This window comes from Esox lucius, chromosome 22 (genome assembly GCF_011004845.1).
Source record: "Esox lucius isolate fEsoLuc1 chromosome 22, fEsoLuc1.pri, whole genome shotgun sequence".
Taxonomy (NCBI): domain Eukaryota; kingdom Metazoa; phylum Chordata; class Actinopteri; order Esociformes; family Esocidae; genus Esox; species Esox lucius.
The window spans coordinates 2,251,374-2,274,363 of record NC_047590.1 but is presented as its reverse complement, the minus strand read 5'-3'; the positions used below and the strand labels follow the sequence as shown (position 1 = coordinate 2,274,363).

The window sequence follows — 22,990 nt, the reverse complement described above, 5'->3', positions numbered from 1 at the left end:
AAGGTGGAATACTAGAGAAAAGAACATTATCTACTCTATTGCACAAAGACATTGTTACAAGGGGTTCTTTGTGGAACACACTGAATGACACTGGTTTCCAGGTAAAGCAGTTCTGGCTTCCATGTTCTATTTGGAAGGGTTCTAGCTAAAAACTAAAATGATTCTTCAGAGGGGACAGATGATATACAATTTTGGACCCCATTTTTAATGTGGTAATGTTCCAAATTCTGGTAATAGAACATTGATGTGGCACCGCAGGTCTGTCTGCTGCTCTTCCGTCCTAATTGGCTCTTCTTGGCGGCCTGTCAGGTTTGTCAAAGTTAAATTAGGCGTCTTACACCATAGGATAAAATAGGGGCCATTAAATTGACTAGCAGCTCATTGAAATACAGACAGGAGAAATGGCTACTTTTTCAAGATGGTTTTCTTGAAAGATCTAAGATCTCTTACAGTGGTTTAGTTTCTGTTTTGGTACATTTACAAGGCAACAGTCAATGTGGGTTTAAACTGTAAGGAGTTACCATTAGACCTCTTCCATATATCATGCACACAAAAAATAAACATGGGTTCTATAAGGGTTCTTTGGCCTTAGTTCTTAGGCCGCCAAAAAGCCCTAATAGAGCCCTCTATGAGATTGGGAACACAGGGGTTCCTTTTTCCAAAAGAATAACTCAATCTAGAGTCTTCAATGGAACTTTGTAAAATCTCTCATCTGATACCGAGGTCGCAATTACTACATTGAAAACTATGGGGGAAAAAAGGACGAGTTTCAAGTAATACAAAGCATTTAGGCTTCAGTAGAGATAGTGAAAATCAGTGTCATGACCATTAAGTAATGATAATTCAGCTTAGTTAAATGATCCTAATAATGGGCTATGTCTGTAGTTGTTGTCTCATTATATTTATTAATGTGCAATTGCGCATTTTTTTGCCAAATATTTATTTAGATGTTATGTTGTTTTGTAGGAAACAATATAAATTAAACACTTTAGTTGCAGCCATAAAACAACATATGGCTATAGTATTTTTAATATCTGATCTGTCGTCAGTATTGTTTTGAATTCTAATGAATTCTAATATAATATCTAATTTAATATTCTTCAGTGTTTAATGGAAATATGCATCATTAAAACACTTGTTGGCTAGATGTAATCCACACCCACAGCTTGGTAAAGCTTCTTAAAGCGATGGAACCTGTTCTCACAACGCATTTTACCTGCAGCCGCCAAATATGTAGCGTGCATTTCCCAGAACCGTAGGCAGAGAAAACGTCTGCTGTAGAACGTCGTTAAACCATTCGTCGATAGCCTACTAATGTCTGAGAAAATACTGCGCTTGTCTCCCATAAACAGCTTTCTATATTATTATTCATTACAGAACATTATTCTTAAATAAAAAATGTGCATCAAATGTTGAAGCGACTTAGACCTCAGTCTATAATTAGAATGCACTAAATCAAAATGTGACACTTTGTGCTCTTACACACATATATTGGCGTACAAAATGCAAACGTAAACTTTATTACAATATCGTTATTGAATTAACACGACAGCCTACACTGCTGTCTGTGTGTTATTTTAAAATGGAGCAACATTCGCTGGATCACCTTTTCCACTTTGCCAAGCTTTTTATAAAACTTCAATCGGTTGTCACTCTAATTTTGTTTTCTAAACCAATTATTTGTTTTGCATGGCGGGATTTTTCAGATGGATGGTCATGTAAATTAAGTTCCCCTTTAATTTACTAATCTAATTTTTATTTGTATCCTTCTGTTTTTTGTAACAACGAAGACATTTGTAACCTTAAGTGTATCGCCATGGAATCGCCATTATATGACACTGGAAAACGTATAGTGGAGCTGGTAATAAGGGATCTCACGTTTAACTTAGCTGTACGCTTTAGATGAACCCGACCCTCATGGTAAACGTGTAGATTTGACCGTTTACTACAGATAGGCATGGACCGGGGACCCCCGGCCAAGGCCTCATCCGCTGATCGCTGTACAGCACAAGGAACAGTAACTGTGCCCGCGTGCGGCATGGCATTGCGTGTCTTTCTAGAGAATCATGGGAGCCCAACAGTGTTGGCGTAATATCGGGGGAAACGGAGAAGCACCCCAATGTGAAACGTCACATTAGACATATTTTCATTATAGTCTCTCTCTCCCCTCTCTCTAACGTACTCGTGCGCGCACATCCACTTGATCCGTTGAAAAGAAACCAGTGACGTGCCTCATGTACGCGAGAGTGTCCTAAGTAGGACACGAGCAGTTTTTCCCTCTGACGCGCTTGAACACCGGACATCTGACGCCACCTGGGTCCCTTATAAGTCACCCGGGAGAAGAGCCCAGCACGAGCCTTTGATCACTGCGTCATTTCCAAGGAGGATACGAGGTAGCCAAGGATAACCCACTTCTACTGTCTGGTTGGACACCAGCTCATTGAGAAGAGGCTGCCACCTCAAGTGCCCTGGAGTTTAAAAATACATAAGTAAGTAAGTTGTCTATTTCTGTTTGTCATAACATCTTCAGTTTTGTTCATGAAGTCGTACGTTATTGGCTAGAATCTAATTTCTTATCAGGATAACATCAAATTTCTAGATGGGCTAAATAGCCAGTTTACAATTTAAAAATAATGTGTGCAACATTTCCCTTGGTTAAATAACCATGTCCACCTAGGTTTAGTGATATTTTAACACACCCATCAGGTGCTGGAGACCTTTACAACTTAATCGCTACACGGACTGTCCCAGTTTTGTGCGTAATGGGTGTTTTACGCGCATCACTTGAGAATGTGGAACCTAGACAGAACTTTTAAAATATAGGTAGCTCCTAAAAATGAACGCTTCGATTATTTATTTTATCTTTTAGACATTTATCCGATATTAGCTGCTCCTGAACATAAACATTCGCTCCACATCTCCCTCCAAGCACATCTCAATGCCATCGGGTTCCTAGCGAAGACACGCGGCTCAGCCTGAGCGAAAAGATGACTGGTATCCACGTGGAGGGGCTGGCTGCCATCGCCCTGTTCTACGTTCTGATCCTCGCGGTGGGGATCTGGGCGGCATGGAAGAACAAGCACGCAGGGGAGTCCGAGGGCACGGACCGCAGTGAAACTATAATGGTCGGCGGCAGAGACATTGGCTTATTTGTTGGTGGTTTCACAATGACAGGTGAGTTCAATAGACCATAGTATGAATAAATTGAAGTTCCTGGCCAGTTGACTTAGTCGATTATATTGGTGACAGAGTTTTTGAATATTCATTAGGCTACATCTTTTTTCTTTACAATTTTTTTTCTCTTTAAGCGTAATTGACGGTTCATGTAATTTCATTTCACACTCGTATTGAGTCATGATTTTTCTTTCATAATTATTGTTGTCTTAAAGGTTATATATGTATATATTTCTATTTAGCGACCTGGGTTGGTGGTGGATATATAAACGGAACCGCTGAATATGTGTATTTACCCGGGTACGGCTTGGCTTGGGCGCAAGCACCTTTTGGATACGCGTTAAGTCTGGTTGTAGGTATGCTAAGTCATTACACCTATAATATTGGACAAGTTATCCGCATAAAAACTGATAATATATTGAAAACATTCATTTACATGAAATACCTCAATTTAACACGCTGTTGCACGTGATTCTCCCGTTTGCAGGTGGCTTATTTTTCGCAAAGCCCATGCGCTCCAGAGGTTACGTGACCATGCTTGACCCTTTCCAGCAGATGTATGGGAAAAGGATGGGAGGCCTGCTGTTTATACCTGCTCTGATGGGTGAAATATTCTGGTCCGCAGCTATTTTATCAGCACTGGGTATGTTCTGAATGATATACGGCGGAGAGGGATTAGCGTGAGGCCGTCTATGTCTGCCTCTCTGATTCTAACCATAAGCCGGTTCATCTAGGCGCCACGCTGAGTGTGATCGTGGACATCAACATTAAGATGTCTGTAGTGATCTCCGCCTGCATTGCCATCTTCTACACCCTGGTGGGCGGGCTCTACTCTGTGGCCTACACTGATGTGGTCCAGCTCTTCTGTATCTTCCTGGGACTGGTGAGAATCTAGAGTTTGTACTTATCTGAGCTGCTTTGGATTTAGTTTGAAGGTAAAAAAAAAAAGTGGACTTGTACTTTACTATTATACTTATACTCAGTGGCGTAGTTAGCCCTGGATCTTTTATGAATATCTCAAACGGACCAAAAAAATATTATAATAAAAAATAGCCTCTGATCTATTCATCTGTAATTCCGATTGCGCATTATGACAATGTAGGGAGGGTGGGCTAAGCCACGAATGTATTGTGGTCCTAGCAACGCCTCTGCTTATACTGAAATGTAAATGGACTGCTGGTTGGCTACTCTCATTCAAAATATCCTGTCTAACATGGTGAAACATGTATTGACATGCCCTTGAGCAAGGGACTACACACTGATTGCTCCTGTAAGTTGCACTGCATGACTATCTTATTTATGGCTGAAATGGCAAGGGTGATCAGATTTGAGATACAGGTATATTTTGAGCAAAGATTTACACATCTTTCTGTCCCTCTGACCCAGTGTCTCTGTTTCTGACTCTGTCTTCCTGACCCACTCTCTCTGTCTCTGACTCTGTCTTCCTGACCCGGTCTCTCTGACTCTGTCTTCCTGACCCACTCTCTCTGTCTCTGACTCTGTCTTCCTGACCCGGTCTCTCTGACTCTGTCTTCCTGACCCACTCTCTCTGTCTCTGACTCTGTCTTCCTGACCCGGTCTCTCTGACTCTGTCTTCCTGACCCACTCTCTCTGTCTCTGACTCTGTCTTCCTGACCCGGTCTCTCTGACTCTCTCTGTCTCAGTGGGTTTCAGTGCCGTTTGCCCTGAGCAACCCAGCTGTGTCTGACATCCGGATCAGTGCAGTGAAGGACATCTACCAGTCTCCGTGGAAGGGGAACATTAAGAGTGAAGACACCTGGGTCTGGATAGACAACTTCTGTCTGCTGGTCAGTTTAGTCTACTACAGTATAGTTTTGTTAATTACACAAATTAATAGTATCGTACAGATTATGCTGAAAGAGCAGTGAGCCGAATTCATACTGCCACATTACATGTACAGGAGGGAGGGGCTTAGATTGGACCAACCCAGCTCTACTGCTTCGGGGAATTTTTTACTTCTTGTGTTATGAATATTTGGAAGATCATTAAGTTCTTCCTGTGTTCTAGATGTTTGGGGATTTTAAGTTCTTCCTGTGTTCTAGATGTTTGGGGATTTTAAGTTCTTCCTGTGTTCTAGATGTTTGGGGATTTTAAGTTCTTCCTGTGTTCTAGATGTTTGGGGATTATTATATTCTTCCTGTGTTCTAGATGTTTGAGGATTTTAAGTTCTTCCTGTGTTCTAGATGTTGGGGGTTATTAACCAGTTCCTGTCTGTGGTCTAGTGGTTTGGGTGTCCTTTGTATTCAGTCCTTCTTGTCTGTGTTCTAGATGTTGGGGGGGATTCCATGGCAGGTGTATTTTCAGCGGGTTCTCTCTGCCTCTTCGGCAACCTACGCCCAGGTTCTCTCGTTCATGGCCGCGGCTGGCTGTTTGGTCATGGCCATACCCTCTGTGATGATCGGAGCTATTGGCGCCTCCACAGGTGAGGCAAATGGTTTCCCTTGAATGCTGAAGACATTAATATCTCACACACACATACAAAATAAAAGTCCGACCAGAATGTGAGAAACCTTTCCCTCTGGCAGTCGTGTTCACAGTTGCTTTCTAACATTTGGAAACGTCTGATTAAAACTTCCCCATCTGGTTGCCTAATGATGACTCACAGCAGGTCAACCTCTGAGGGGGCTCCTGGGGGCGGAGGGGGGTACATCAGGGTGTTGCCGTCAGATCTGTGGAAAGCTCCAGAAAACAACAGCAGCTGGTCCCTTCATCCATTATGGAGGATCTCCACATCAACTGATGTCTCCATCTCTACCTCTCCTTCAATGTCCATCTTTCTCCCTCCGTCTACCCCTCCCCCCATCGCTTTCTCTTCGTTTACCAATGTCAACTCTGTAAATATTACATCTGAGAAAGCAGCTGAACATTTATGTTTGATCTCCAGGTTTTAACTCTAGCATCAAAGTCCTTACTGGATCAGTTGGGGCCTAGGAGGGGTGATGGCTGGATGAATATTGTCAGGGATGATGAGCAAACTCTGACATTACTGTTTTTTATCATCTTTATACTTAATCTGGACATCCCTGAAGAAGTGATTTGAGCAAATAATTTGGATTACTGCATTTCGTTGTACTTGTGCACTTGTTCAATGACAATAAAGTTGAATCTTATCTAATCTATATTGGATTGTTCTGTAAATTGAACATTAAACCAACCTCATCTACACATCTCTGGACACTGGATTTGGTTTTTCAGGGGCCACCAGTGTGGTTCTAAGTTCCTAGCTCTGGGGTTCCACTGTGTGTTTTCCTGGGTTCTATGGTGTACGTTCTAAGTTCCTGCCCATTATATGCATTTGTGTGCTTCTCAGACTGGAACCAGACCGCATACGGAAGCGTTCCTCCCAAGGAGAGAGATCAGGCTGACATGATATTACCCATAGTCCTCCAGTACCTCTGTCCTCCCTTTGTCTCCTTCTTCGGCCTGGGGGCAGTCTCTGCCGCTGTGATGTCATCAGCCGACTCTTCCATCTTATCAGCAAGCTCCATGTTTGCTCGGAATATCTACCAGCTGGCCTTCCGCCAATCGGTGAGCCGGAGGGGCGCCGTAATTCACTAAATAACACTGTAAAAACAATAAATGACCACTATGTCATAACACCAACATAGTTCAGATTCTTGCATAAAACGACTGTTGCCAGACAGACCCAGTTGTTCGATTGATCATAGCGTGTCGGTCTTGTGCGTGTATCAAATGTTTTAGTTGTTTGTTCGTTTGTTCCTTCCCCACCCAGGCATCTGACACTGAGATTGTGTGGGTGATGCGGGTCACCATATTCGTGTTCGGCGGGTTGGCCACGGCGATGGCGTTGCTAACGGGCACGGTGTACGGGCTGTGGTACCTGAGCTCCGACCTGGTCTACGTCATCATCTTCCCGCAGCTCATCAGCGTTCTCTTTGTCAAGGGCACCAACACATACGGCTCCGTGGCTGCCTACATCTTCGGCCTGATCCTGAGGATTGGGGGTGGGGAGCCCTACCTCTCGCTGCCCCCCTTCATCTATTACCCGGGTTGGCAGATGGAGGAGAGGGTGCATCATCTCACCGGAGAGGTGGATCAGATAGTGGTGCAGAAGTTCCCGTTCAAGACCGTCTCCATGCTGGCCTCGTTCCTGGGCAACGTGGCCTTCTCGTACCTCGCCAAGTACCTGTTTGAGAGCGGCAAGCTGTCGCCCAAGTACGACTTCCTGGACGCCGTGCTGGCGAAGCACAGCATAGAGAACATGGACAAGACCACGCTAGTCAACCGTAACACCATTGCGCTGTCGGAGTTGGCGCCGGTCAAACCGCGTCTTAGCGTCCAGCTGGCCGCCACATTCACGCGAAGAGACACGTTGGCCGAGGAGGACTCCAGTCCAGAGGACAGCCCAACCCGCGAAGTCCTGGACTAACCCGGGCCCGTACGGCCGGACCAGGACGAGGAGATACCGGCCTACCACAGATGACTCCCAAACAACAGAACGAGTCCATTACTGTGCGTCCATTTTGACCAGGGCAGAGGAGGATGCTGTTGGGTGGCTTCTGCACGGTCCTGGGGGCAGGCACGCTGTGGAACGTCTGGACGATGTGTCCGTCTTTTCCTCAATCCCAAAGGCGGAGAGATCGTGGGCAAAAGGCTGAACTGCACCTTTAAAGAGTAGAATGATGAACCACTTCATTTACTTCAGTTCATTTGTGTTTTATTTAAAATCCAATATCCATCATGGCGTCGTGATCTGTGGAAAAGGAAACAAAATGGACGGCATGATTAAGGGATCACATGACACGATGCTGTTGAGCAGAGCTGAGGCGTTGTCCCTGGCACAGTGTCATTGACAAGGAACAGGACTCCTGTTGAGCCCGGAGAAGAGACTCCGTCACTTTGGTATGTAAGACAACCTTGGTGGGTGTTGTTCTATGATGACTTAACAGTGTTGTGGTTAACTGTGGGCAAAGCAATAACAGTATGTTCCTAACATGTATCTCTCTACATATCGTAGTGAGCCACAGTCCAGTTAAGGTCACCAGATGAAAGGAAAAGACAGCAGAACTGAGTATAACGGTCACATGTGCAAATGTAGTCAATGTGGTTATGTTCAAAGAAATACTTTATTAGTTACAGTTACACTTCATTAGTCTGCAACAAATTAATTAAACGATCATTATGTCACAACGTTCTGAGAGATATTGTATAGGAAAAAGATGATTACATGAGCAGATGGACAATAATTCATTTTGAAAGATTTATTATACATTTTAATTAATTAAAATAATTGTTGGGATATTTCCCACATATCGTACTGTCTGTGGTTCAGGCTGATTAGCACTTCTTTTACTGTGAATTATATTCTAGTGTAGACAGGTACATTCACTAGCCCTCCCTCCTAACAATACCTTTGTCCTTACCAAGTCCAATAAAACACACAATTAGGTAGCTGGTTTTAAAGCACTATAGTCTACAATACATGCAGCTATTTTTTTAAAGTCAGTCTTTGGTATACATGCCACATATTTATTTCATGATGTAAAATCTATATAAGAAGTATTTATAGCTAGAGTATATAGTAATTCACTGGCCTTAATGGAACGTATTGGCTGATGTCTTGACAGAGGTTGAGGAGTCATCAGTGACGTTCATTTGAATATCTGGGAGACAAGGACTTCAACGTGAATGTAACGTCTTTGACATGAATGGATAGTTTCCTCCAAAGGCCGTCGTATGTGGTTTAAGTGTGTTCTGTTGTTATTTGCAAAAGATATACCAGTAAATGTGGCAGCCATTAGTCAAGACAGAACTGGACACAGTAGGAAAATATATTTATTGTGAAGTTAACAGCAATGTACAGTTAGTTTTGTGTAATATGTGTATATTTATATAAATAAAAACAAACACTAAAATTATGCAGGTAGAAATTGTCCATATAACTTAGACAAAAGCTTACAAAATGTACATTTATTTTTGATGTCATAAAAGAAAAAAAATATACAAATTAAATAAATTATATTATTTAACAATTTTATGGTGATTGTGTTTTATTACTATGGTTAGAGAATCTAGTTTTATTTCACATTTATGTAGCTTCCAGGGTTTTAGTATGTTGTTTTATTTATTGTTTTATTATGGCATTACATTTCAATCAATCAAATGTATTTCTAAAGCCCTGTTTACACCAGCAGTTGTCCCAAATACTTGTGACTCTTAAAGGCCATGGTTACTCTCTACGGAGTGGTCATCAGAAATAGTTTGCCTAATGTGGGAATAAGGTGCTGTTTGTGATGCTCTTTAGTTTGAGTGAGAAGACCAATTTTCTCTGTCTGGAATGACCCCTAATGACCCTCAACCAGAGGTCCTTCCAAGTCTCTCTCTTCAGGGCAAGTTCGAAAATGGCAGAGGAAATAGCAGGAGAATAATTGTTCTTTTATCCATTTGTTCTAAAACTTGGTGATAGCCACAAAATGCTGGGTTTTCTTTCTTGGCTTGCAAAAGACCATTGAAAGGGCGTGTGGTCAGACGTTGTTGGTGGGCGTAGACAAAAGAAATATCACGACTGAAAACGTGACAGAATTTCCAAACGCTCGACCTGCGTCTTTGTATCCGTCAGATGGTCGCAGTGAAAAGACCCAGCTAGGTCTTAAAATAGATCTCTGGTTATTTACATTAACTTAAGTGCAGTGCTCGTCTGGAAGGGGGCGGGGTGGTCGGTGGGGTTAATGTAGCCTGTTAGAGCCATCACCCCCAAGGGGGATGACGCAAAAACACCACCCAACCCACACACCACCACACACACAAAGACACCACCCAACACACACACCAACACACACACAAAGACACCACCCAACACACACACCAACACACACACAAAGACACCACCCAACCCACACACCACCACACACACAAAGACATCACCCAACACACCCACCACCACACACACTAAGAAACCACCCAACACACATACCACCACACACACAAAGACACCACCCAACACACACAAAGACACCACCCAACACACACAAAGACACCACCCAACACACACACCACCACCCTCCGTTGTCCTGTCGTGTCCTCCACGGTGTCCTTGGGCTTCGGACCCAATCCCATAAAACTGCCCTGCCAGAGGACTTCATTGAAAAGGCGCAGCCAGCTGCACTCACCATAATTAACAATTATGACAGAAAACCCACGCTCAGCCAAAAGTCAATCCACTTATTTCCGGGAGGCGGGTCTAGAATGCAGGGCAAGAGACGAGGTTTGGCTGGTTTGCAGACTTGGAATGAAAATAGCGTTTGGACGCTACCCAACACCGAGTCATTCATTGATATATTGAAGGTATGAGAAGGCCCCAGTGACATGTCATTGATGTCTGCAGACGTTCTGAGTTTTATTGCAACATCGTTGTAGACCTCTTCACACAGAGATATAAAGATATAGAATGACCAACAAAAATGACATATTCTTTTTAACTTCAGCAGTTTTGATTTTTTGATTGTAGACGCCACCTCCAAAACCAATCTCAGTGGCCAAGAAATGTCTTGAACATGATACAGACCTCTTAAAGGCGCCCAGGGTGAAATGCCCCTTTCATTTCTCCAAGGAGCCTAACAAACCATCTAGTCTCCTTTTAACCATTCACCAACCAAAAGGTGTTGATCACCATTCACAATGTTTAAAACAAAAATGAAGCCCTGTAATTTCAGATTGATTTGGAGAAACAGGGGTTTAAAGAGACTTTATGTAGTTCAAATAAAGCCCCTATAGAAATGGACTACGTTTCCCTATTATAGGAGATTGCTTTAATCAGCTGGACTCTAATCAGCTTTCTGTATTTACCTGAGGAGATAATGGGTCGGTCTGGGGAAGAGAGTCCTGAGTCAGTTCTCGGCATGACACAATGAGATGAAACTGAGAGAGATGCAGATTAGCATCTCCTAATGCTGCTGTACTCGGCTCATATCTCTGGATGGGAGAAATGGACACAGCGTCTTCCTGCTCCTGGCTGTATGTATGGTAACAGTGACATTTTGACAGGACAGCGCAGGCCATTTACAGTTTTTTTAAATTCCTGTGTGTCTTCTTTCTGACGGGGAGGGAATGAGAGGTTTGGGGGGGCTGCTCTGCCTTGCCATAACGGGTGAGCCCACTGGGATCAAGACCAGGCAGGTCGTCAGAAACATAGAGACACAATTCTACTTAGGTCATCAATGGCTTTTGGTTGTCGGAGGGCTAAAAGCATAGGAGGGGTTAGTTTGGGCCCTTGGCAAGGTTAAAAGCTGAACCAGGAGAAGGGATTTTGGGGTAAGGGTTAGAGGATATCTCAATCGTTTAGAACTGAACAAGAACCATATGACTGAATATAGGAAGAATATGTCCTCTAATATTTCTTATAATGTGTAACATAATCCACATATTTCTGATGATATCTAATGTTTCAGATATTTTGTATGATGTATTACATTTCAGATATTAGTTAAGATCTGTAAAATTTTGTATATTTCTTATGATGTGTAACGTTTCAGATAATTGTTAGGATCTGTACGTTTTTAGATATTTCTTATGATGCATAACGTTTCAGATATTTGTTAGGATGTGTAACATTTCAGATAATTGTTAGGATCTGTAAGGTTTTAGATTTTTTTTATGATGCGTAACATTTCAGATATTTGTTCAGATATGTAACGTTTCTTTCTTTTGGAAGGTGCAGTTGGGGTCTGCAAGCTTCTTATTCATGTGTGTCTAAAGTGCAAGAAGGGAGGCGTAAGGGAGAGTATTTCTGGGTCCCAATAAGTGATGTGCCACGTAATATAATTACAAGACATCTAATTGAACAATGGGGACGTGGAGGGGAGGGGAGGGGAGGGGGGAGGAGGGGGGAGGAGGGAGGAGGGAGGAGGGAGGGGAGGAGGGATAGGAGACTAGAGAGTAGGGAAGGATGTAGGATGTATAGGAGGGGGGAGAGAGAAAGAAAGTCTAAACTGCAAAAACTATACTGACATACATTTTCTTATATACATATACTTTGTTACAAATCAGCATCAACATTTATATTTTTCTGTGACGACAGTGGGGACAGTTCGTACAACGACCAACCAGGCCAACAACATTACAACCTGTGTCTTTATCATTTCATTATTGTCCTCATTTGTTTACTGTAAAGTCCTCTTGGTTTTATATATTGACTAGGAGGATACAGGAAGATAGAGGGAGAACCGAGGTAGAACCGAGGTAAAGGACAACAGACTGAGTAATGCCACACATTTTCCCCCACCAGAACAATCCTCTGCTCCAACTGGTCAATTTGTATCCACAAAAGAACGAAGACATTTTAAATCTGATCAGCGGCCATACTGGTCTTATCTGAACAGATCGATCAAATCAGATTATGAGGAAGACACACGCAAACACTCACACACACACATATATACACAAACATATACAGACCCACACACATGCATAGACAGACACACACACACACACCAGCTTCTTGCCTTGAGCATTAATGGGGACCGATGTTCCACTAATGACTCGTTCACCCCTCAGCCCGTTTCTTTGCACGGCTCGTAATCCAGGCAGGTACTCTGTAAATTCAAAACACATATTTATAATGAGAACATCAAATTAATTGAATCCACTCTTGTGTGCAACAAATCCCCTGACTATTCCATGTTTTTATTTCTGGATCTATTTGGAGTTTGATGTTCCCCTCAGGCCCTGTCCGTTTTCTAAAGACATGATGCATCCCATTCTTCAACAAAGTGTGGAGGGGGAAGGGAGAGGGGGAGATGGAGGGGAGGGCTAATGTAACATGGGGCCACATGGGGCCTTTGGGTCTCTGGGGGTGTGTTCTGTCCAGGATGGACCCTGGGGAGATGACCCTATGCGGGCTATTCACACACACAAACACCCACACACACACACACACACACAGACACACACGCAAACAGCCTGTGACAAGAGCGGAGGATGCACAGATGGAAAATTTCAAGCCATCTTCAAAGCCCTGTAAAAAAATTAGGAAGCACAGTGACAGTGTGTGTGTGTGGGGGGGGGGGGGGTTCTTCTATTAACAATAATATGTTCAAACAATATTTGGAGTGTGGCAGTATTTGGGGAAGGACAATATTTGGAGCAGGACAGTATTTGGAGCAGGACAGTATTTGGGGCGGGGCAGTATTTGGAGCAGGACAGTATTTGGGGCGGGGCAGTATTTGGGGCAGTACAGTATTTGGGGCGGGGCAGTATTTGGGGCAGTACAGTATTTGGAGCAGGACAGTATTTGAAGCGGGGCACTATTTGGGGTAAGCAGTATTTGGTGCGGGCAGTATTTGGAGTGGGGCAGTATTTGGGGTGGGGCAGTATTCGGAGCGGGGCAGCATAAGAACCAAACTGTCGTTGGAAGCCTCAGGTTGATTGGACGAGGTTACAGAGCGCAGACAGAAGATCTAGCAGAAGATGACGTCAGGAAGGAACGTCACCAGGGTCATTCCTCAGATTAATGACCACCATGCCAATTGTCTCCCATTCTCCTGCCCTTCCCCCACTGGCTGCATCGGCCTCCTCGAATTCTCTCCATTTATCCTGCGCTCTCTCTTTCTGGCGGTGCGTTGTGTGAGGACCGCAGTGGCGTCTTCAGTGTGTTCAGCGGGGAGTGTGAGGTGTTTTAGTGTGTGTAGTGTGTCCCGCACAGACACAAGGGTTGAATATTTCAATAGGACAGAGTACGTCAACAGGTTCGAGTATTTCAATAGGTTTAAGTATTTCAATAGGGTTGAGTATTTCAATAGGGTTGAGTATTTCAATAGGGTTGAGTATTTCAATAGGGTTGAGTATTTCATTAGGGCTGAGTATTTAATTAGGGTTGAGTATTTCAATAGTATTCCAATTGTTTTAAGAATTTAATTAGGGTTGAGTATTTCAATAGGTTTAAGTATTTCAATAGTGTTGAGTATTTAAATAGGCTTTAGTATTTATCATCTTCATTTTGCAGCTCTTTTTCTCTCTCCCCTTAAGAGCGGATCCCCACCAAGTAATGTTTTGACACATTGAGAACATCAGAAGCTGAATTTGCATGTGTTAGTGATGACCACATAAACACTTATACCTGTGTGCGCACACACACACACACACACAAACACAAACACACACAAACACAAACACACACACACGTGCAAAGCAGGTAGATCTCAAAGAAAAAAAATTACTAACAAGTATTGGTCAATACTGAAACCACAATTGCAAAACTCATCACACAGTCTGCTTTTCTAACATACATCTTGGCCAAACACTTAATTTTACTAAAACCACCAAAACACTTCATGCCTCAAAACAAGCTTGTTCCACCAAAACACTGGCAACAATTCTCTCTCAGAAACACACACTGTCACTCATAACACACTGAACTAAAAAATACTAACAACAGGGAGCATTACATAAATGACGAAGTTTTATCTTGTAGGTTTTTTAAATTATTTTTCACAAATCAGTTTTTGATTATAGAATATGAAAAACACCTCACTTTATTGACTGTACTAAGGTATACAGAACAAAAATGAATCAGAAATGCAGCAATTTGAAGGAATATCCTTTATTTTTTTTTATATCTTTGCTTAAAGTAAATTATCCTTTTGAAAAACAAAAAAGGAATTATACAACAAGTATAGTATAATCACTAGCCTCTCTGTATTGTAGAGGCCAATGAGTGGTTTGTGTAACAGCAAAACTTCATTGGACAGTGCTGCACACATTGTGATGTTAGCTCCTCTCTGACCTGGGACATCCATGGTGGCTCTCTGTCCAATCACATTTCTTCCCCTTCTGTGTTTTTTTGCCAGGTTGAATCCAGCTTCATCCACAAAGATGAATTTATGTGCAGTTTGACTGGCTTCCTTCTCCATTACTCTCTAAAAAACAGTAAAATCACAGTTTTACAGTAGTTTACATTATGCCTAGATGTGGATAGACCCTGTTTGGTTATTGAACAGACATCTTACCTGGATATATTGATACAGGAGTTCTTTCACACATTCGCCTTTTCTCTCAAAGGGTACAGTGTACAACACTTGGGTCGGTTTTCAGTTGTGTTTGGATTGACTTAATATTATGCAAATGTTTTCTATATATTTCAGTTTGGTTACTGCAGAAATGAACAGTTGCCATCATTCTGTGTTGAATGTGTTTTTACCTGTTTTGAGAACAGTGTGTAAGCATTTGAGAAAGCATGTGCTGTGGAGTTTGAACAAGAAAAGGGATCATGGATTTTGGAGAATGTGTTCATTGAATGCATTTTGTGTGAAGGCAACGAAAAACTATTCGCGGTTTGGCCCACATACACTTCAGTTTCAGTGACTGTGTGAAGAGTTTTGATAATGTATCTTCAGTATTGATCGATGCTTGTTGGCAATCGGGAAAAACAGTAATTGACCAATGACGTCAGTTAATACCAAAACACATCAGAGCATTATGCTTTCTCCAAATCAGCTGAGGACAAACTGGGGGGAAAAGCCTGAGGAATATGTAAATATTATAGTATTCTATTTTCAGCCAGCCAGAAGTGAGGACTATAAACAGCCCCCATTACAAGATGTACTGGGAACAACAGCCTGCTCAGGCCTCCGAGATGGAGAGACCTGTTAAACAGTTCCTGAACATCATCCTGGCTGAAGGGAGAAAAGAAAGGAGCAGATGTCGATAGAAGAGGCTGACAGACTTGTGTGTGTAGTGTTTCCTTCCAGTTGTTGATTTCACCTTTGTAAACTATTGCTATTTCCATTTGATCTGACAATGTTCCCCATGCCAAAAATTAGATGGGAGAGAGCAGGAGGCAGAAAGAGAGAGACAGAGAGAGACTAGTGAGATTTAGAAAAGAGAGACAGGGAGTAAGAGAGACTGTCAGGTACGTATAGATAGAGATCTTTCTTTTAGCTGGTGATTTGAGTTGTGTTCTGATGAAGAGTTCCCTGTTGCCAGACTGACTGGAGGAAGTAGTTCCCTAACAACGACTGTTGTTTCCCTAACAACCACTCCCAGGTCTAACCTCTTCTCCCTGATGACATGGAATGTATCGATAAAGGATGTGAAAATGTAAACCCATTCCATCTCCCCCCTCACACGTCCTCATCCGTCTCCCTTCCCCTCACACATCCGCATCCATCTCCCTTCCCCTCACACATCCTCATCCATCTCTCTCCCCCTCACACATCCTCATCCATCTCTCTCCCCCTCACACATCCTCATCCATCTCTCTCCCCCTCACACATCCTCATCCATCTCTCTCCCCCTCACACATCCTCATCCATCTCTCTACCCCTCCCACATCCTCATCCATCTCTCTCCCCCTCACACATCCTCATCCATCTCTCTCCCCCTCACACATCCTCATCCATCTCTCTATCCCTCCCACATCCTCATCCATCTCTCTCCCCCTCACACATCCTCATCCATCTCTCTCCCCCTCACACATCCTCATCCATCTCTCTCCCCCTCACACATCCTCATCCATCTCTCTTCCCCTAACACATCCTCATCCAGTTCTCTTCCCCTCACACATCTTCATCCATCTCTCTCCCCCTCATCTATCTCTCCCCCTCACACATCCTCATCCTTCTCTCTCCCCCTCACACATCCTCATCCATCGCTCTCCCCCTCACACATCCTCATCCATCTCTCTCCCCCTCACACATCCTCATCCAGTTCTCGCCCCCTCACACATCCTCATCCAGTTCTCTCCCCCTCTCTCTTTTTCTCACCATCTTCCCTCCTATTCTGCTTCACCTCCTTTTTCTCCTTTTCTCCCCATCTCTATTTCTTTGCCTGATTTAAACAAAGTGGGTTATTTCCATATGCTGCTCTTGAGAGATCCAGAGAGACAGATCCAGGATGGGCAAAGGGACTCTGTTGTTTAGTATTTGTGTGACAAGGACATGGGGGGGTCACTAGATGGGGTGAGTGGCACAAACAAAACAGAGGATCTGTGTGTGTGTGTGTGTGTTTGTGTGTGTGTGTGGTGCTGTCTGCTGATTTTGCATGTGTGTGTGTGTGTGTGTGTGTGTGTGTGTGTGGTCAAAACAGTAACCCTGCAATCCTGACTGACAGGCTCTGGCGGTACCACACACACACTCTGACGGGGGTCTGCCCCGTGTCACATCATCATACAGCTCCATGTCTTCTCGGGGTCACTTGACCACTCAGTCTGACAGACACGAGACACAACACGTCCTCCATCTCTGTGCTCCCTGAACCCCCGTAGATGGAGGAGCTGGTTCTGGAACAACCACGTTCACCGTGGCCAGTTCTTCAGAAATCGCAGGACATCTCACAGTGCTACAACAAGAAAAAGTGTGTTTTATAGGGTGTGAATATAAGTCATTTTCCTGTACTGTCCTGCATGAGTTAATGCTTACATATTCATAAGACAACAGAGAGATCAGCATAGAGGGCAGATAAGTTAACAGTTCCATTTCTAAAAGTCCCAAGCTTCCCTCTTTCTCAAACCAAGAACAGGGTCAGGTTTAGTGTCAAGAACCTCTTAGAGATCATTGCCATCTTCCTCTCCCTCTCACTCCTCCTCTCCCTCGTCCACCTCCTCTCCCTCGTTCACCTCCTCTCATTCGTCCTCTCCCTCGTCCACCTCCTGTCATTCTTCCTCTCCCTCGTCCACCTCCACTCCCTCATCCACCTCCACTCATTCTTCCTCTCCCTCGTCCACCTCCGGTCATTTTTCCTCTCCTTTGTCCACCTCCTTTCACTCCTCCTCTCCCTCATCCACCTCCTGTCACTCCTCCTCTCCCTACAGACCCCACTCTGATATTGCAGTGTGAAAGTGTGAAATCGGAAGTAAAAGCAGGGACTAGGGCTGTCGCAATTACTAGATAATTGTTGATCACAATAATTTCAGACAGATATACAATAATTAGATTCCAAAAAAAAGTGAATAAGAGAGATGTTTTACACTGATGTTAGAAATGTCTCAGCAAATACAACATGGATTCTGTCCGTTTCCATCAGTTAGGATGTCAGGCCCAGGGGTGAAGCAGTGTTTGACAGTTCTGTGGAAAGTAACAGGTGCAGATGATTTAAAAGTGCATTATTACAGCATTATCAGCCTTACATTATCATAGTGGCATGAAATGAACAATATAGACAATCAAATAATTTATCGCAATTATTTGTGTGACAATTAATCATCAACTGAAATGTCATAATCGTGAAAGCCCTAGAAGGGACTTTTCTTAACTTGGACACTGAGAGTAATCACACGTACATCCTTATCAGAAGAGTGAAAAGACAGAGGAATACAGGACCTTCATCCCAAATGGAGCCCTATTCTGTATTTAGCTCAATATATTTTACCAAGACTCATAGGGCTTCGGTCAGATGTAGCGCACTAAATGAAATATGGTGTCATTTGGAACACAGCCATGTTCATCCGTCCTAGTGACCAATTATCCTCTGGGTCCTTCCATGACAATGTTCATCCTTCCTAGTGACCAATTATCCTCCAGTTCCTTCCATGAGGAGGAGTGACCTTCTGCTAATGGAGCAAGATACATGGTATGAATAGATATGTCTCACTGTACATTTATATCTCTCTGTCTTTTTCTATTGCTCTATGTGTCCTGTATCTACAGTATCTATCAATGTACACAGTATTTCAATCTATCAATCCATCTTTGGATGTAATTTCAAATGCTGTGACTCGAAATCTGACTTCAGCTGATAAAGAAAAGGTACTACCATGTCATCTTCACACCCAGGGCAACAGTCGGTAACCGTATCATCTCACCCGGCACAGCCAGAAGAGGACTGGTCACCCCTCTGAGCCTGGGTCCTCTCAAGGTTTCTCCCTAAATGTTGGCCTTTTTAGGGAGTTTTTCCTAGCCACTGAAATCCAACACTACTGTTGTTTGCTCCTTGGGGTTTAATGCCGGGTGTCTCTGTAAAGCACTTTGTGACAACTGCTGATGTAAAAAGGGCTTTATAAATACATTTGATTGATTGATTGATCATCTTGTGAAAGCTATGAAAGGGTCTTGATAACACTGCAGGCTTTCTTGAGCCATCACTACACGCAGCCCCAGGAACGCGTGTACAGACGGTAACAGAGTGTCGTTACCACGACTGACTTCTCAGAGTGGTCCCCTGACCCGCGACCCAGCGGTAGGTCAAAGGTTAGACCCCTGGCACGTCTTTCAGAGGGGAATAATGCAAACTTCATGTCTCATGTGCGTTCCGTCGGTTCCAGAATAATGAGCGCACCGCTGCTCCCTCCGCTGGCAAAACTTGATATTACTGAAGATTTTTCAGGGAACAAATTCAGATGTGCATTTTTACATGTATTCCACTAGATGTCCCTGTCGCACAGTGAGTCGGGCTCCTCTCCCCAACCGTAGTGAGGGCGAGCCTTTCTGAAACTCAGGCCCGTGGGTCGGGGTTGGTCGGAAATAAACATATACCAGTGGATATCATGTCTAGCTGACTGCTGGCACAGTTTCACACGTTAAAAAGCCACGTGTAACACGTTAAAAAGCCACGTGTAACACGTTAAAAAGCCACGTGTAACACGTTAAAAAGCCACGTGTAACACGTTAAAAAGCCACATGTAACACGTTAAAAAGCCACATGTAACACGTTAAAAAGCCACGTGTAACATGTTAAAAAGCCACATGTAACATGTGAAAAAGCCAAATATAAAAACACATAGCTCTGAATGCTAGTGAGTTTGCACATTCCCAACAACGGCCTCAGCCAAATACACCTCTGACTGACAAAGTTAAGAAACAACTGTCTCAGACTTCTCACACACACACATGCCACCTTGAAAACCTTTGCTTAGCTAGCAAAGTGCCCTGCTTTTCTTTGTCTGGAGTAGAACAAGCATTTGGTTATCCCCTGTTGCCCCTTGTTTTACACTCAGGGAGCCTACACCAACAAACCACTACCCTGGCTGCACAAGCAGGGGTGTAGAATTAGGGGGGCGGTGGGGGAGTCATGTAATATTACAGACTGGTCAATGTGACCCCCCTGGAAAAGAGTGAAAATCCATGGATCCATTGACCCTGACCCCCCCCCCCCCCCCAATAAACAATACAAACCTACAAACCTATGTATGATAATGATATCAATGCTTTCTTCTTACATGTTTCATATTACCACATTTTCCTTTTCATTAACTTCCCAACACAAATCGGGATGTTTATAAAAACAATAGGCCTAAATTATCCTACTAAATTTGGTTTTAAATGTCATTATTTCGCCATGATGTAGACTAGGTTACAGTATGACAGACATCCTCGTTTCCACTAGATGTCGATCTCTCCATTTGTCTTGACTAATGTCAGTTTCACCTCTCAAAATAGAGAAGTCTCAGCCTACTGACAAACTCAGTCCATAAAGAGTTAACAAACTCCGTTCATGAAGAGTTAACTTTTCAGCAATGTTCCGCTCCCTGCTTGCCTCGCGCGTTTCCTCCTTTTCCTCCCATCTCCTCCCACGCAACCCCCCCAACCTCATATAAACAAACGGTTACATTTCTACGGTGGTGTTTTCAGGATTCTTAGTACAGGTTGGGTGTCCCACCGAGGTACGCGCGCAGCAGAGATGGCACACAGTGAGAAGCAACGCTCGCCTTTTTCAGATATAATAGAATTAAACGTCGGTGGGCAGGTGTACGTAACAAGACTTGGAACTTTGGTGTCTGTCCCAAACTCTCTCCTGTGGACTGCATTCACACAGAAGAGCCCTACCGAACTACCGAAGGACAGCAAAGGGCGCTTTTTCTTTGATCGCGACGGATATCTGTTCCGTTATATTCTCGATTACCTACGGGAACGGGATATCGTTCTACCGGACTTCTTTAAGGAGAGGGCTCGGTTACAGAAGGAGGCGGACTACTTTCAGCTCCCCGAGCTCTCACAGCGCCTCAGACCGGCGGTGAGGAAAGAGAACTCCGTCAGTGACGAGGTGGGTGCCCACGGGGACCAAGCGGAGGCTGCGCTCGCCTGTGCTCTGGGTAGTACCAGCATCGCTACCCCCACAAGCGCAGAGAGCTCGCGCTTCGAGTCCACCGTAAGCAGCCCGACCCTTCGCTCCCCGTCCCAGAAGTGTGGCTACATTACCATCGGATACCGGGGCTCTTACACCATCGGGAGGGATATTCAAACGGACGCAAAGTTCCGGCGCGTGGCCAGGATAACGGTTTGTGGAAAGACGTCCCTGGCCAAAGAAGTTTTCGGAGAGACTCTGAACGAGAGCAGAGATCCCGACCGATCCCCGGAGAGGTACACCTCCCGGTACTACCTGAAGTACAACTTCCTGGAGCAGGCTTTTGACAGGCTTGCCGAGGTCGGGTTCCGCATGGTGGCTTGCAGCTCCACGGGCACGTGCGCGTACACGAGCAACGACCCGAACGAGGACAAAATCTGGACGAGCTACACCGAGTACGTGTTCGCTCGGGACTGAGCTGAACGGTTCCGACCGTTTGGGTAGCCCGTGTCATATGACGCTCACCTGTAAAGAGAGACTGACTATCTGCTGAAACGGTCGGCCGCGAAATTCACTTTTTCGTAGCCCTGTACTTCGGTTAATTCACCCGTCAGTAGCCACTTTTTGGCACGATTATTGGTTTGCTGATGGTTATTCTTTAAGTACATGTTGGTAGTTGTTTATTGTGTAGATGATGGCTATATACCGTAGGCTAATGGAGTTCGTTTCCTGTTGCATACCCATGGGTGCTGTAGACCATGTAGACAGACGACTCATGCGCTAGGATGGTGTTACGGTTTCCACCGTTTATTTGTGATAAACTGTGGAAACCGTTATTTATTTTTATGCTGATGCTGTCCTCTTTCTGACTCGTGAATTATAGTTTTGAGGGCTGTTCACACAAACACACACACATACACACACACACACACACACACACACCACTCATAACAAGCACAATGTAAGGTGCGCAAGGATTAAAGCAATGATTACGAACCTAAAGGTCGCTGGTTCAAGGTGAAAATGTGTTGTTCTGCCCTTGAGCGAGTCACGCAAACCAGTTGTTCCTCTAAGTTGTTCTGGCTAAGAGCATTGGGTAACTAAGATGTAAATTAGGCTATTAATCGTATACTAAGAAAAATTGTGTTTGTTAAAAATGGCAGGCTGTTCTCTTCGGTGTGCCACAACACTGTGGCCACTGTTCTGAGCTTGACGAGACAGAACGAGAGTGCCGTTCGACCAGATTCTTTATTCCGCTTGTCTTGTTAGTTTAACAGGCCTGTACTAGTTTGACGGCAACTTTGTGTAGCTTCTATGCCACTCCGTGTACGATAAGACAAGCAGTAGCCTTTAGTGTGATGTTATATAAAGACAGGCTCCTAGCACAGTAAACCTTGCCTTATTCGCGTTTGAAAATCATGAGCTGTATTTTCAACTTAGCTCCAAAGTTTTGAATAAATAAAATGAATATTTGTATCATGTGTGTTTGATTTCTTTTTTTTTACCATGCTTCAAACAGACCTAAACTATATGATGACTTCATACCAGGATTTTGTGGAGCAGCCAAGTAGCTGAATAGTTTTGATTAAGAGGTCAATATAACAGACTGTCAGGGACAAAAGGACTTGCATTGGCACACAGTCAAAAACTATTGACCTAATCAACTGGATATTTGTCAAATCTGTCATTATTTACAGGCCTACAGTGTTGTGACCTTAGGCTGATGTTGGTGAATCAATTGCTGTTGTAACCTTTGTATATTGTCCTTTTCAGGTTAAGAACAAGCTAAAATCTCTTGTTTATCCTGGCATCCTAGTGGTGCAACACACTTCCCCTTGGAGCC

At 43.8% G+C, this 22,990-nt stretch overlaps 2 protein-coding genes across 3 annotated transcripts; both read left to right on the top strand.

The window, feature by feature from the left end:
• Positions 1-2,274: 2,274 nt before the first annotated feature.
• Positions 2,275-9,118, top strand: LOC105007616 (high-affinity choline transporter 1). Of its 2 annotated transcripts, XR_002195889.2 has the most exons (10): positions 2,275-2,489; positions 2,930-3,174; positions 3,417-3,530; positions 3,662-3,817; positions 3,909-4,057; positions 4,839-4,982; positions 5,464-5,617; positions 6,506-6,723; positions 6,929-8,058; positions 8,174-9,118. XR_002195889.2 is itself a non-coding variant. In XM_010866615.3 (9 exons), exons 2-9 carry the CDS (start codon positions 2,988-2,990, stop codon positions 7,583-7,585), a joined length of 1,779 nt encoding a protein of 592 aa, XP_010864917.2. In that variant the 5' UTR covers positions 2,275-2,489; positions 2,930-2,987; the 3' UTR covers positions 7,586-9,118. The 2 variants fall into 2 exon arrangements, 1 of the variants encoding a protein (XP_010864917.2); XM_010866615.3 differs by having other exon boundaries at positions 6,929-9,118.
• An 11,554-nt stretch (positions 9,119-20,672) lies between these two features.
• Positions 20,673-22,623, top strand: kctd12.2 (potassium channel tetramerisation domain containing 12.2). Its single transcript, XM_010866616.5, has one exon. It carries the CDS (start codon positions 20,764-20,766, stop codon positions 21,622-21,624), a length of 861 nt encoding a protein of 286 aa, XP_010864918.2. The 5' UTR covers positions 20,673-20,763; the 3' UTR covers positions 21,625-22,623.
• Positions 22,624-22,990: the final 367 nt, after the last annotated feature.